The sequence below is a fragment of the Delphinapterus leucas genome, chromosome 5 (genome assembly GCF_059928025.1).
Source record: "Delphinapterus leucas isolate spDelLeu-1000000601 "Yukka" chromosome 5, BTC_Dleu_Yukka2, whole genome shotgun sequence".
NCBI lineage: Eukaryota > Metazoa > Chordata > Mammalia > Artiodactyla > Monodontidae > Delphinapterus > Delphinapterus leucas.
In genome coordinates this window covers 69,383,104-69,399,555 of record NC_143133.1, presented here as the reverse complement: position 1 = coordinate 69,399,555, position 16,452 = coordinate 69,383,104, and the positions used below count along the sequence as shown (strand labels likewise).

The 16,452-nt window shown below is 36.7% G+C and overlaps 1 protein-coding gene across 1 annotated transcript in view; it reads left to right on the top strand.

The window, feature by feature from the left end:
* The window catches only part of GABRA2 (gamma-aminobutyric acid type A receptor subunit alpha2), a 115,723-nt gene that overhangs the window by 46,751 nt on the left and 52,520 nt on the right, over positions 1-16,452 (top strand). Inside the window, exon 3 of the mRNA XM_022565004.3 lies at positions 1,864-1,931. Coding sequence (XP_022420712.2) covers positions 1,864-1,931 — 68 coding nt within the window. The remainder of the gene's footprint in view (positions 1-1,863; positions 1,932-16,452) is intronic.

The window sequence follows — 16,452 nt, the reverse complement described above, 5'->3', positions numbered from 1 at the left end:
CAACTCTCTTTTCTAACTTTACAACTCCAGATTAAGGAGAATAAATTCCATTTGCCTCTATTTGGGTGAAGACTACCATAACATTTTAATTTCTCTCTCTTGGAACATTTTAAACCAATATCTATAGTGACTAACGTTTTATTCAGTTGTTTATTGAATAAATGTGAGAGCACGATTGATTTTGTATGAGTAAGAGGAAAAAGACATATATAATTCAGGACCAGCTACATAATTTGTGAGGCCCAGTCCAGGATGAAAATGCATGGCCCTTTATGCAAAACATAATGAAGAATTTCAAGGAAGGAAAAACAGAACATTAGACAAGGCATGGGACTTTTCTGAGCACAGGGACCTATGTGACTGCACAAATTGTATAGCTATGAAGTAGACCCTGTGCAGGTGTTTGGGGGCAGGTGGCAGCTGAGAATTAACTTTAGAAATGAGTTTCAAATGAGTTTTACAACAAAATTTCACAAATACCATTTTTTTTGGAATAAAATAGTATATAAAATAACAATGTTGAAGGAATATATTTATTTGGAACACCATAAGTGTGCTTTTGGCACAGAGTATTGTGGTAAATAGAAATATGTAGTTGATAAGAAAACACTTTTAGTTTTAAATTTATTCTTGACTGTGGTACAGTGCTTTGTTTACCCTGAGGGCTCAGGAGCCAGAGTGCTTGGTTCCTAAAACCTGGCTCTATCCACCCAACAGAGTGTGGGTCATGGGGCACATTTCCTTAACTTCCCATACATCAGTGTACACATATATTGGGATGATAACAGAGAATCTATCTCATAGATTTCTCATGTAGATTATTACATTTCAAGTCCTTTTAAGAGTAAGCATTCAGTCTACTCTGTTATTTCAAAACCCTTTTACTTTTTTTTTTGCTTTAGTGGATACAATATTCCAGACTCAGTTTACTGTCTCTTTCATGGTTGTGAATTAATGTTCAGTATAATATTAAAATATTTCATGATATTGTTTGTGTAGAATTACACACTTGACACTTAGCAGTTAAGGCATTAAGTTCATGATGGTAGAAATTAATGATGTACTTTTTTCTTATAAGAATACTGAAGGGGTTTTAGTTTTAAATTTTTCCTTTGAGCTTTCCCCCCATTGCCATTTGGCTTATTTAAAATCAAAGATCTAAATCATCTGGTTAATAAAGCAATCCAGTTAATTGTGCTACACTTTATAAGTTACATAAATTTCCAATCTAATTCAATTTAATCTTTGCGGTTTAGGCATTCTTAGATACATGTAAAGGCAAGCTTGTTTGGAAGTAATCCTTGTGATTAATGAATGTTATTTGCTTTTATTTTTATGTTACTGAATGATAAAGCTTTTTATAAAATATGAATTATGTTTATTTATAATGATTAACAATGTGTTTGTGCTTTATTGAGAAGATACACTAATTTACAAACTAAATCTCTACCAGCATGAAATACCATTTGAAATATTTCGTTTAATGGTCAATTACAGGACTGTATCAAACAGTAACCATACCAACTGTACTTTATTTTCCATACTGGTGGTACATTTAAGATAGTTTCTGAGAAACTATTCATTCTGAGCAGTGTGCTGAAAACAAAATGCTCTAGTCAGGTATAGTTTCCAAATAAGAATGTCATAATCCTTCTAAGCATTTAGCATTTAGGATTGTAAGACCCTATGAAGTAATTAAGTAATACAGCTATTTTTGTTGGTTGTGAACATTGAAAAGAAAGCAAAAACGAAATATTCCCAAATATCACAGAACTTTCTAACCATGCCATGTACTTGACCCCTTCTCTCTCCTGTGGTTCTCATTATATAATGTCTATATTCAATCTCTTTTTCTTACACCAGACAGTATTACTGAAGTCTTCACTAACATCTATGTGACCAGTTTTGGCCCCGTCTCAGATACAGATATGGTGAGTTTTTCATTAAACAGTATTTTTACTTCATATAATGGGAAGTTTGGGGGGTAATTTAGAATAAACACGTATTTTTAGTGTCATAGATTCTGGATCTGTCTCATGCCTATTTAGTCTGCCCAAATACATGGAGAGTTAAAGCTGTTAATCTGCTTATATCTGTGTGCACCATTCTAACTTGAGTGTTCAGATTAACCCTTCATATTTTATATTATCTTCAAAATTTTCTACCCAGCTGCAGTGTGGCAAACAATTGTTTAAATAAAAATAATGATATTACTGAGAACCCGGTACGCGGGCCTCTCACCGTTGTGGCTTCTCCTGGTGCGGAGGCTCCGGATGCGCAGGTTCAGTGGCCATGGCTCATGGGCCCAGCCGCTCCGCGGCATGTGGGATCTTCCTGGACCGGGGCACGAACCCGTGTCCCCTGCATTGCCTGGCAGACTCTCAACCACTGTGCCACCAGGGAAACCCAAACCACTCTGTTCAATTAAGGCCCCTACTTGACTTCCATACGTCTGGGGCAGTTTCATAGATAACTGCTTCTTACAGGTTGTGGTTAGGGTCGGTGTTACAAATGGAAACCTTCTATTAACATTGAGTAAGGTGGATTTCTTGTCATCCTAGCTACATAAATACACTACATATACTCATACATATAAATTAATCTAGAGAAAACTAGAATCTTAACATTCTTGAATTCTATGGAACTGGTCTTTATTTTTCTTTAAAATGACATCAGTAGAAGAGGGAAATTAGTCTGTTGGACTAGACATCAGTGGACTAGATACATCATCGATAAATCCTTGGTTAAGCATAAGAATTTTAGTAATCCATCTTCCACTTCTGCTATCTACAGTGCTCTATTATAGAAGATTTTTTGTAAAAATTATTTTTCATCCACCTTCCTTATGGTCAGGGAATGAGAATTAGAGGAGATGCCCTTGTCCCTGCTTTGCCTGGCCTTTCTCCATCATGTCATCTCTTCCCAATTTCTTCCCTTTATCTGATACCCCAAGGGGAAGGATAAGTGTGCAGGTTTTCCACCTGGATAAACACACAAAACTAAAGGTTTTCCTTTTTTGCAGATGCTCATTAACAATATTAGCCAATTATTTTTTATTGAAGTATAGTTGATTTATAATATTGTATTAGTTTCAAGTGTACAGCATAGTGATTCAGTTATTTTGTTTTCAGATTATTTTCCATTATAGGTTATTACAAGATATTGAATACTGTTCCCTGTACTATACAGTAAATCTTTATAGCTTATCTATTTTATGTATAGTAGTTTGTATCTGTTAATCCCATATTCCTAATTTACCTCTCCTCCCCTGCCCTCCCCCAGCCACCTTTGGTGACCTTAAGTTTGTTTTCTATGTCTGTGAGTCTATATCTGTTTTGTATATAGATTCATTTGTATTATTTTTTAGATTCCATATGTAAGTAATATCATACATTATTTGTTTTTCTCTGTCTCAGTTACTTCACTAAGTATAAAATTCTCTAGGTCCATCCATGTTGCTGTAAATGGCAATATTTCATTCTTTTTCACAGCTGAGTAATATTCCATTGTATACTTATATACCACATCTTCTTAAGCCAATTTTCTATTGACAGGCACTTGAGTTGTTTCCATGTCTTGGCTATTCTAAACATGCACTGGTGTGCATGTGTCTTTTAAAATTAGAGTTTTTGTTTTTTTCCAGTTATACACCCAGGAATGGGATGGCTGTATCATATGGCAACTCTATTTTTAGTTTTTTGAAGAACCTCCACGCTGTTTTCATTAGTGGCTGTACCAATTTACATTCCCATAATTATCCATTTTATTGGGACCTCCCTACCTTTCCTTTAGGGAGCAGATATGCTGGTTTTATCACTAAAAAATCAGTTTTTCTTCCACCCAGAGCCATTTCTCTGACCTCATAGTTCTTTTTTACATTAACTTGGATGGCTGAAGATGTAAAGTGGAAGAGGGGTGATGACCCCCAATTTTGGGGAGGTGGTTGATACCAAACACTGCTGATCTTTGAAGTTCTTTCAAATTAGAATGTGATGATTTAAGTGCTTTTGTTCCCCAACTTCAGGCATTAGCTACAATTCTGCAACAACAGGAAAAATCCCACTTTTCAACATAACTCTCCTCCTCCCTTGCAGCATCCTATATCATGACGTGAAATATTAATCCTCCTCTTTCCATAGGTTAATTTCAGTGTACACAAACTTGAAAAGATCACAGATACATATTTTTAGTAAGAGTGTGTATCCCAAACATTATTGGTTGGCAGTAAAGATAATATTTCTGTGAAGCTTGTCTTAATAAATGCTCTCTATCTTAGAGACCGTGAGAATGAGCACCTAACCTCTATGTGGAGTCAAGTGCAGAGAGTCAGAATTTTGTCAAGCACTACATTGAAAAATTAGCAGAATATTATATAAATTATGGTTCTTATATGGTTAGCTATGGTGTTTTATCACCAGCCAAAACAGAAAGGCAAATGATATAGGACCCCAAAATATCAAAGTTTTCAATGTTTTAGATTTTGTGTAGTGAATATTAATACTAAGAGTTACTATGCTAAAGTTTTTTTGTTTGTTCATTTTGCAGAGTGAGTTCTTTTGCCTGAAAAAATCAGAAGTAAACAAATCTTCATATATGCTTTTTCTAGACATGCAATTGTTTGTTATTTGAGGGTTTTAGACAAACAGTTATATTTTTGGCAAAATATATGAAGAGATTTTTTTCCACTGGTGATAATGGATTAAACTAATCCTCCTCTTCTTTGTTCTGACCATTCTTTGGGATCACTGAAAAATTTAGAAAGCTGGTAGCTTCAACTCAAAATGGATTAAAGACTTGAATGTAACACTTGAAACCATAAAACTCATAGAAGAAAATATAGGGAGTAAGCTCTTTGACATTGGTCTTGGCGATGATTTTTTAAAATTTGACACCAAAAGCAAAAATAAACCAGTAGGACTGACTATATCAAACTGAAAGCTTCTGCACAGCAAAAAACCATCAATAAAATGAAAAGGCAATCTACAGAATGGGAAAAAAATATTTGCAAACTATGTATCTGATAAGGGGATAGCAACCAAAATATATAAAGAACTGGTACAACTCAATATTAAAAACAAAAACAAAAACCACAATCCAATTTAAATAAGGAATAAAAACTGAATAGACATTTCTTGAAAGAAAACATACAAATGACCAAGAGGTACATGAAAATATACTCAACATCAATAATCATAACAGAAAAGTAAATCAAAATCACAATGAGATCTCTCCTCACACCTGTTAGAATGGCTATCAACAAAAAGACAAGATATTCTATATGATATCACTTATCCACTTATATGTGAAATCTAGAAAATAAAATAAACTAGTGAATATAACAAAAAAGAAACAGACTCAGAGATAGAGCAAACAAACTAGTGGTTACTGGTGGGGAGAGGGAAGGGAGGAGGGGCAAGATAGGGGTACAAGATTAGGAAGTACAAACTACTATGTGTAAAATAAATAAACTACAAGGATATATTGTAGAGCGCATCACAGGGATTATAGCCAATATTTTATAATAACTATAAATGGAGTATACCTTTAAAACTGTGAATCAGTATGTTGTATACCTGAAACATATAATATTGTACATCAACTATACCTCAATAAAAATAGTTTTAAAAAAAGGCAAGAGATAAATGTTGTCAATGATGTGGAGAAAAGGGGACCTTTGTGCAGTTAGCAGCCATGTAAATTGGTATAATCAGTATAGAAAACAGTATGGAGGTTTCTCAAAAAATTAAGAATAGAACTATCATTCATATTATTCAGTAATCCACTTCTGGTATGTATATTCAAAGTGAAAATAGGATCCCCAAGAGAAATCTGCACGACTGGTTTTTTTTTTTTTTTGGCTGTGCTGCATAACTTGTGGGATCTTTAGTTCCCCCACACAAGAGATTGAACCTGGACCCCCGAAGTGAAAGCACCGAGTCCTAACCACTGGACCGCCAGGGAATTCCCTGCACTCCTTTTTTTATTCATCATTTTCCACAATGCCAAGATATGGAAATATGATGTGATATACGTATCACATGAGAAAGAGTGAAATCCCGGCATTTTTGACAACATGGATGGACCTCAAGGGTATTATGTTAAGTGAATAAACCAGACAAATATTGCATTGTATCACTGACATGTGGAATAAAAAAGTCATAAAGAGAGATGTTAGATAAGTGGTTGCCAGCTGCTGAAAGGTGGGGAAAATAGGGAAAGGTCGGTGAAAGGGTATAAACTTTCAGCTACAAGATGAAGAAGGTCTAAGGATCTAATGTAAGGCATGGTGACTATAGTTGATAACCCTGTATTGTATAATTGAAATTCACTAAGAGAGTAGAACTTAAATGTTCTTGCCAAAAACAAACAAATAATAAATAAATAGATATGAGGCGATGGATATGTTAATTAACTAGACAGAGGGAATCCTTTCACTATGTATGTCAAATCACCACTATGATTGCTTCAAATACCTTAAATTTTTTTCGTCAATTATACTTCAATAAGGCTGAATTTTTTTTTTAAGAAAAAGGAAAATAAAAAGAAACTGTGATCGTTTAGTTAGTGTTTCCATGTAGGAATTTCTTCCAGGCATTTGATGGGAAATTTATATATTTTTACAAATCCTAAATTCTGGGAAAAATCAAATAAGAAAATGGGAAAAAGCATTATAATTCTCCTGCAAGAATTAAAGCTTAGCATAAGGAATCCACGGATGTCAAGTTGCAGCCCAGAGCAGGGAATGCTGATGTGTGAAGCTGAACACTCAAGGTTAAGGACAACAAGTCCCAGAACTGGGACAGGACCGTGTCTGTGTGAAGCAGTCACGATCAGGCAATAACGTGTCTAGCAGTTGTGTGTCCTGTCTGCTGCTGTCATTTTGAAATAAATTTGAAATAAATATTAATAAGTTATATGCAAAAATAAATATATAAAAATAAAAAGGTGGGAGCTCATGTTAGGCGTATAGTCGTTGGAAATAGAGCAACTTTAAACTCATCTGTGAACTGAATTCAGAATGTTGGTGTCTTCAGTGACTTTAGCCCAAGAATTTAAAGAAATTTTAACAGGCTCAAGTTAGGCTTTCTTATTTTGGGGGACACTACCACACATTATATTAAATATGAAAATGCACTCATATTCCAAACCATATAGGTTGAATTAACTTGAGTAGAATTGTGTTTGGCAACATTTAAATATTAAAAAATCACTTATTTTTATTTTTTTAGTTTTCTTTATGTATTTTGGATTATGTGTGTGTATGTTTGTGAGCACATGTACTTGTATATTGAGAAATTCCCTAAAATGAAATACATATTTAACATCTCTTAGGCTCTTGAGATGCTTGAAGGCCCTAGACGTTTTTTCCTAATACACATTTTCTTTGAATCACCTAGCCTAACATAGTCCTATAGAATTCTCTTTGGTCATGTCAAATTTTCTACTTTGTTTCCATCTTTATGCACCTTGTTTACTCAGTCTTACCAATAGTTGGGTTGGGGGGAGTCTAATTAGTTGCAAGACCACTAACTGGGTTACTTACTCTATCATCAGAGTCCAGTTAGAGGAAAGGATCCATAATGATAATCAGAACAGGGAAAATCTCATAGAATGAATTATAGATTAGTACAAGATGGTTAAATAAAAATGTAAAAGAAGACTCTAAGCAATATAGATTTAGCAGATGCAGAGGGCTGCATCTGCCTCTGGGGTGAAGCATCATGAACAAGGAAGGAACTCAGGAATTGTAAAGGAGTCCTTCCCCTAAGGCCAAGACTTAGAGCTCACTGGAGAGGACTTTATGGTTAGAGGAGTATGCACCTCCTGCTGGTGAAGAAACATATGAGGGTACATGCTGAAGCTGGTCAGAGGAATAGCCTGCCTGCTGGCTGACAACTCACAGCTCGGCAGTCCTTTGAAGCTGTGTCAGAGAATGACAATGTGCCTGAACCAGGAAGAGAACCAGAAAGAAAAGCCCTCTTTCCTTGCTATGACATGGCAGTATCCCTCCAGCACCTTCTAATGGCAAAGCCTAATATTGTGTGAACTGGTGAAGAAGCACTGTTTACAGAGCCCTTCTCCTGTGTCACAAAGAAGGGGAAAGGAGGGTGGACTTGGAGCTGAGAGGCAATTCACTAATAATAGGTGTACATAATAATGTGTGATATGAGGAGGATTTTGAGGGAGAGTCAAGAGGTAGTTTGACCATGCAACAGCTGCTGTTTGATATGTGTCCAAATCTAGAGGAGAAAATGAAAGCTGAGTAATTCATATACACATGTAACACAGACACACACAAACACACACACTTCCTCATATTATAAATATATCAGGGAAGACAGAGCTCAATTTAAAAACATGTATACATTTTGTGAAGAGAAATGACTTGGACCTCACGGTGCTCACATGGAGTGATTTCCAATCTTGATATTACTTTTGTTGGAAAGCAAAACAAATAATGAGGAAAAGTTTGAATATATGTTAGTATGGATGGCCAGGTCAAGAAATGAAACTTATATGTGCGACTCGAAAGAGAAAGAAATTTAGTATGACGCAGAGGTACAAGATACCCACGTTATTATTACCTATACATAAAAGTGGATATGAAGATATCTAATTCATGTCTTACAGAAGCAATTTGTTAATGGGAAAACAGTAAAGAATAAATTTAATTTCACTTTTGGTAGTTTAGCTAATACCCTTATTTCTATGCAGTGTGCATACTCAGTAGCAAGACTTAAACTCCTAAGTCCTCCTGTGCAGGTCAGTGATGTAGATTTGTTATGACATTAGCCTGAGAGGAAAAAGCAGCCTAGCAAAAAGAATTAAGAAGCAAAAGAGCAAACACACACACACACATACACACACACTGCTGTCTCAGAATCATTAACTAGTGTAATTGTCCAAAGAAAGTTGCAGATCTAAATTATAATTAAAGATTGTAATTACAGTGCTTGCAATTAAGTACAGCTTTTTTTTTTAATTTGAAGATTTAAAAAATTCATGAGTAAGAAGGTAAACTTGGGGATGTACTAGCAGCTAATTGACAAAGTTGGTAGTAGCTGACTGCACATTTAAGCAATTTATAGCTCTTCTGTGTGTATTTTTTACTTTTTTATTTGGTCTATATAGGGGGTCTTTTCCCATTCTAGTAAGCATTTTCACTGTGTGAGCATATTCTTCAGATATAAGTGGTATAGCCACCAACTATTGCACTGAAACCTAGACTAAGAACTCAGCCCAAATGGTTACCTCTTGCACTGCTAAGTGTTAGGGTTAGATCTTGAATGATGAACACTTTGAAGTCATCTCAAGATTTCTGATCTAGAGTTTACCATTAGGCTATTAAGAAACAGGCAGCCAGGTAAGTGGTGACCTTGGTTTATTGATCATATCAATCCCCTTAGTTAGTACTTGTCTATCTTATGAAAACACAGAGTGCATTAACTCTTAGAAACCCCAGAAGCTATTGGGATATTATGTAGTTCAGTAGTTAACATCATAGGGAGCTTTAGAGAATTATTAGATCTTGATATTTGGTCGAAAATTGACACTGAGTTTAAGCTGTCAGCACTTATCAGAAGTTGCCGTCTGTTAATGTTTCCTCACTTTCAAGTCAGAATGTAGAAGTTGATTACTGGACAGTTATTGATATTTTGGAAGGATAGGAATTAGACTTAGCTAATATTCAGCCAATATTTTTCAGCACCCTCCTAGAATTTTTAATAATGTTCCTCAAAATGAGAATCATAGACACTTGTGTTGGGATCAGTTGGAGTATTTATTTAAAAAGTGGTTTTCTAGGTTCCTTCTACGATCTGTGGAATCATAATTGCTTGTTGTGGGGCATGACAGTCTGCCTTTTAACAGGGTTGAGGTATTTGACTTTATGCTGAGGGCAGCCAAAAACCGTCATAGGATTGGTGGACGACTGGGGTAATACAGAAGGAATGTGAAGAGTCAGATTTTCTGCAATCCAATAATTTATATTAGAGGACAAGGAAAGGAAAAAATTGTTTGAAAGCTGATATATGCCAGCCAAGAAATGATTGTAGACTGGGTCAGGGTAGAGGGACTACTACCCTGAAAGAAAGAACTGAAAAGATTTAAGAGATGTGACAGAAATGATAAGCCTTTGTGATCTGTTGGAAGTAGAGGTTGAAGGAGATGTATAGGATGAAGGCTTGGGGGCATTGGGTGGATGGTGGTACCATTCACTGGGATATGGAACACAGGAAGAAAAGTTTTGTTTGCTTTTGTTTTGGTGTCTAGGGGATGAGTATTTACATTTTGGATGTATTGAGTTGGGGTCTTTGTGAGAGATTTAACTGGAGATGTCTAGGTAGCAGGAATAGACCTGGAGCTCAAGAGTGCAGATGGCTTGGGAGCCATCTGATGGTAGTTGAAGGCATACGTGAACTTGTGCAAGGAAAGAGATTAGGATGAGATGGTAATCGTACCCTGACAGAAGCTCTAGACTAGAAGAGGATAAAAAAGATTGCAGAGGAATCTGAGAAGGAGCAACCACGGATGTCTGTCCAAATGGAGGTGCATTCCCTTCTCTGACTAGACTGTGCTCTGATCCTTAAGAACAAACACCAGAGACCACTGCCTTTCCCTCCTTATCAGATGCAACAATGTTCAGTAGTCAGGGTCTGTATAATTTATGGCCCTCTGTCCAGGTAGGATTCTGTATCCTGAAGGAAGTATGATTCATTTAGTAATGGGATGAACCCATAGGTTTTGCCCACAGTGAAATCTCACTCAGGGAGTGGGTTAATAGTTCCATAAAAGAGTGCAGATAAAGGTAGTTGAACTAGTTTGACTCGATCCATTACCTTTCTGCAGGAGGGAGGCTTGTAGGAATTACATATATCTAGTCATAGCTCACTTGGCTGCCTCAGGGGGGGGCATTCCTTACCACTCCTCCATTCTTTTGTAAAAACTAAATAAAAAACAGCTAGGATTTCTGAATATGAAGTGATTTTTAAAATAAAAATTGCAGAAGTTGCAAGTTCTTTCCCCAGGTTACAAGGGTGGGACCGTCTTTTGGGGAAAACTATGCAGAACTTGTATGTCTTGAGGAGGAATAATAGAAACCAACCACTGGTGTTACTCCCATACATTCTCCAGGAGATACCATTACGTGTAGATTATTGTCAGACACAGGAGGTCTCAGGTCCCATGATGAGCATTTTCCCGAGAGTTAACTACAACACCAGGAGACTGTGGTTTTAGTGCCAACGCAGGAGAGCATTACAAAAGTAGGGAGAAAACAACGGTGTCATATATTATGGTAAAGCCAAGAAAAGGATTTAAATGTGTCATTAGATTAGAACAAGGAGATATTTGTTGATTGTGGTAAAAGCAACCAGATTGCAGTGGGCTGAGGCATGTGGGAGGTGAGGAAATGGAGAAAGGGTGGAGGCAACATTTTTAAGCAGCGTGGTCGGGGAGAGAAGGCAAGGCGGGGGGCAGTAGCTGCAAGGCATTATAACTATCAGTCAGGCTTTTATTTTTAAAGATTGCGTTGAACTTCTCACTGTTCTGGGAACCTGCCATTATCTTTAACAACTCTCTGGCCTTGCAGATGTTTTTCCCTGTTCTTGTTATGCCTACCCTCCTCCTTGGCCAACTGGAGAGCTTTCATTTATTCAAAGCCAAGCTCCATTTCATCTTCCCTGATGTTTTTCTAGGCTACTCCAAGTAGAGTCAGTCCTTCTTGTACCTGTGCTCTACCACATGTTTTTATGACTTTGCACGCTAGATTATAAAAATCTGAACGTGTTTTTCTTCTTTACTGCCGTCTGAGCTACTAGAAGGCATGCGTTGTGTTTGTTCTTTTCAACCAGATTTGCTAAGTACATACTCTGTCTGTCACAGTGTTGGGAGCTGAAATACTTAAGTATAACCCATTTGCTGCCCCCATGTTGTTCACAGTGTAGTGGGGAACAGCTAAGATTAAAAAAAAATCCACTTTAAAACAGTGTGGTCATGTTTTTATTGAAGTATTTATGGATTAATATGGTGGCAGAGGAGATGTGGGTAGAGAATATCTATATCTGAGAAGGTTTCTAGGAAAAGAAGATAGTGGAGGACAAACAAGGACTGGCTGGCTATGTAATGGGAAAAGTGTTTTAGCACAAAGTGAAAGAGCTTGTTGAATTTAGTAAAATGTAAAAGTTCAGTGTGACTGCAGCCCAGAATACTCTTAGAGATTTTGGGGGAGATGAAGCTAGAAAATAACTTAGAATCAGATCATGAACGGCGTTGTAGCCAAATGCCCCAAAACACCATAAAAGCATCTCCAAATAAAACTTAAAACATAGATTTCTGTTATCATAGATCTTATTATAGCCTGACTTTTTTATATGTGTCAATATATTTTAAAAAGTAAATATCATATAAAAGAAAAGCCTACTGTGATTAGTTTAATATAGTTACACAGACGCACACACACATAAACATACACACTTCACACTTGTGAATTTAAGGATTAGGGTATTGCATGCAGGGGACTGAGATAAGATATCTGAGAGCTTTTCTACCGTCTGCCTCTGCTGATGCCTTTCTCCTTGTGCACCATTTGAGCTGTTATGGCCCAGAATCCTTGTTACTATATTTAATTTCCAGTGGTTCCTCTCATTCGTTTATTCATGGACTAATTATTGCTTTTTTCCTACGTTCTGGGCAGCTAGATACTGTTGATACATTGAAGAAGGTGGTCTTTGTACTTGTTCTCAATGTGGAGTAAAAGTTGCCAAATGTAGGAGTTGACAGGGAAGAGAGACTGCAAGGGAGATCAATGAGTTTGGGTAGTGAGGTGAAGCATGACACGTCAGAGGCCCTGCAGTATCACCATTGCTATAGGCAACATATATGGAGAATTGCTAAGCATGAGACTAGAGAAGTAGGGAGGGAGGGGTCATTGCAGGGCTTTTGAGGCTGTGAGAAAGCATTTGGGCTTCATTCCAAGGCTTTAGAAATTCAACTGATCAAACTCAGCAGCACTTCACTCTTTGGATCTTCTTTTGCCATATCATGGCAATATCTGGGGTGCATCTTGTAGCTTTCTGTTCACTTTCACACATCAAAGAGCCCAGTCCAGTCCAATTTTAACTTCAGTCTCATATGCCATTTAGAGCTTCTCTCCTTTTCTTAGCCGTGGTCACAGGTAAGGGGTGCACAGTTGGTGAGAGGCCATGATCTACGCTTCTTCTCCTCTTTCTGGGTCTTCCAGAGTTGGAGCAAGAAAAAGGGAGATTATAAAAAGGGGGGGAAATTCCTTTTTACTTAGCTTATTCTGTTGGTGGTTCTCTCCTGGCAATCAATGACATTTGAATGGCCAGTAGATAAATACAGGACCTCTCATGGGGCACACTTGTGATTTTTTCTCAAAGACCTCTTTATTATCCAAAACACCAGATGCACAGCTGGTTTATTCTTTCGTGGACCTCTTGTGGCATCCTACTTAGCTCCTGCCCCTGGCACTTTACTTTGTGCCCTTTTGCTTCTGGGTGTCCCTCTCTTGCCAGGCCACCTTCTTGAGTATGGGGAATGGGGGGAGAAGAACACTTTGAAGGTGATTCATACCAGGCTACCTTCTTTGATGTCCAAATTGTTTCTAAGAACTTTACATGTATTATATCACTTCATCCTTAAAGGAAGTAAGTTGTATAATTATCACCATTTTACAGATATGTCAGCTGGAATAAAGAGAGATTAAGTGACCTGCTAAAGGTCCAGTACCCTATTCTATCTGACTTAAGATTGAATGCACTTAACATCTATTTCACATTACTCAACTTATTATTATTGCTGTTATCCCTCAATCTTGTGTTTGAGTCAGTTTTAAATGTGGGAAGAAGACTTTGACAGAGATTCCAAAACTTCAGTCTCAGCCTGCAACTTTCCATAATACATGACTAGTGTCTATTTTTTAGTCTATAAAGAAGGAAATTTCCCTTTAATGTCCCACCTCCAAGGATTGTTTTTACATATGGTACAATGAAAGAACATGATGTTGGGAAACATAAGGTTTGAGTTCAAATTTTGGCTTTCTCTCTTTTATTTTTTTTTGCGGTACGCGGGCCTCTCACTGCTGCGGCCTCTCCCGCTGCGGAGCACAGGCTCCGGACGCACAGGCTCAGCGGCCATGGCTCACGGGCCCAGCTGCTTCGCGGCATGTGGGATCTTCCCGGACCGGGGCACGAACCTGTATCCCCTGCATTGGCAGGCGGACCCTCAACCACTGCGCCACCAGGGAAGCCCTCTTTTTTTTTTTAATGAATATGTGAAATGGGAATAGTTCTCTATATTTAATAAGGTTATTATGAATTTTAAATAATAAATTGTATCAAAGTGAATTGCAATTAACATATTCTATTAATCATCTTAAGTATTTTGATTAGATATATTTTAATAATTTACTGTTAGAATCTGAACCTTTAGTATCAGTTTCTAATTTGTTTGTAAACCTGCCAGGCATCTAGTTCCAAAGAGAAAGCCCAGGCATCTAACCTGCACAATAGTCGGAACATGCAGTAGCTGTGGTGGTCTGCTGTCTGTTTGTGTGAGCGTCTTTGCATAATAAGATTTTATGAACTGCACTAATTGGGTTTACTGACACTGCTGATCTGTTCTTAAGCTTTTCATCTTTTGCAATTTTTGCAATGCTAATACTGGACTAAATTCCTGGTTCACACCCCTTTGAGTACCAACTGAAAGTGTTAGATCTTACCCATTCTTGTATAGTCTCAGGGTGTTATTTCTTCAGTTGCTACATACGTGCTTCATAAACCACATTTTTCTTCATTATTGAAGAAACACACTGATAGGAACTTAGAGGAGACTAACCTTTAATAGCAAAAGGGTATAATGAAATAAATCTGGTACTTTAAAATACACTCAGGAGGGAATTCCCTGGCAGTCCAGTGGTGAGCGCTCTGTGCTTTCACTGCTGAGGGCTCTGGTTCAATCCCTGGTCGGGGAACTAAGATCCCACAGGCCGCACAGCATGGCCAAAATTAAATTAAATTAAATTAAAAATTAAAAAAAATACACTCAGTAAATCAAAGTAAATGAGAAATCACTCCAAGAGCAGTCCTGCAATTTGGTTATGTTTTCGTGAGTAGATCTAATTCTTCAGAAATTGGCTACAAGCACTGACTTATAATTAATGTAGCCAGGCACTAAAAAATATGCTGTCTTCACTAAATTAATGTGTCCTTGAAATCATGTTTATTCAATAAACTGTGCAATAGAGAGTGATTTCTCTGTTAGCAATACATTTTATGGAAATAACACTTAGTAGTAGTAAAGACATTAGGCTGGAAATCACATCCTTGTCTGGGTTCTGCCCCTTACAAGCTTGGAAACAGGGCAGTCACTACATTTATCTATAATCCCATCTATAAGAAGGAGAAGTTGGATTAAATTTCCCATAAAGAGTTTTTCAAATTTTGAAGTGTACGGATTCTTCAACTTTTCAGTCTCAGTTAACAGCCTCATGTGTCCTATACACAGGACAGAGGATAGCTGCATGCTGATAGGTCCTTATGAATTTTTTTTGTTTCTTTCTAATTGTGCTCCTTAGTTGTTTGTGTATTCTCTGAGCGATTTTGTAGTTGATCTTGGTATTATTTATTTCTTTTAGAACCTTGGTTCAAGGGACTAGGTCTTATTTGTATGAAGAAGTTGCATTGTTTTGTACTTTCTGGCAATTTTCTTGTAACACACAAATCAAATAATTACTATATTAGTATATACTCATGACAGACTTGAGTTTTATTTTAAGAAACCTTTCAAAAATATTCTTTTCAAGTACTGAGAATGTGTGTTATATATGCATTTAAAAGAATCACATGCAAATAATCTGTCTGGAAATCCTGTAGTAACTTAGCGGATATAACGTGAATATTATTTGATTGAAATGTCTCCTTTCCCTGTTATTTTAATCTTGAAAGCAAAACCATAAAAACTAGTGAATCAGCTGTATTTATTTGTTTATATATCTATATATCTGTATCTATATGCTTTTGTACTAATATATTGAGGTATTCTGAGAAGCACAAAAGCAGAAATTGGAATGAGATAAAGTTAAAATACATATTATTTTCAGGAATAATTATTGTGTCATTATTAAAATAGATTTATTTTTACTCATACTTAAGATTTCTATTCCTGAGAATATTTTAGCATTTAATATGTTTAAATTGTGCTTTATTATTTCTAAATATGTTTCTTTAATATTTTATAATATAGCAATCAAAAGTCTGATTCTACCGCAGAGCGGCTGGGCCCATGAGCCATGGCCGCTAAGCCTGCATGTCCGGAGCCTGTGCTCCGCAACGGGAGAGGCCACAACAGTGAGAGGCCCGCGTACCGCAAAAAAAAAAAAAAAAAAAAGTCTGATTCTAAATTTATATTATTTTAATATTGTCTTAATAATTG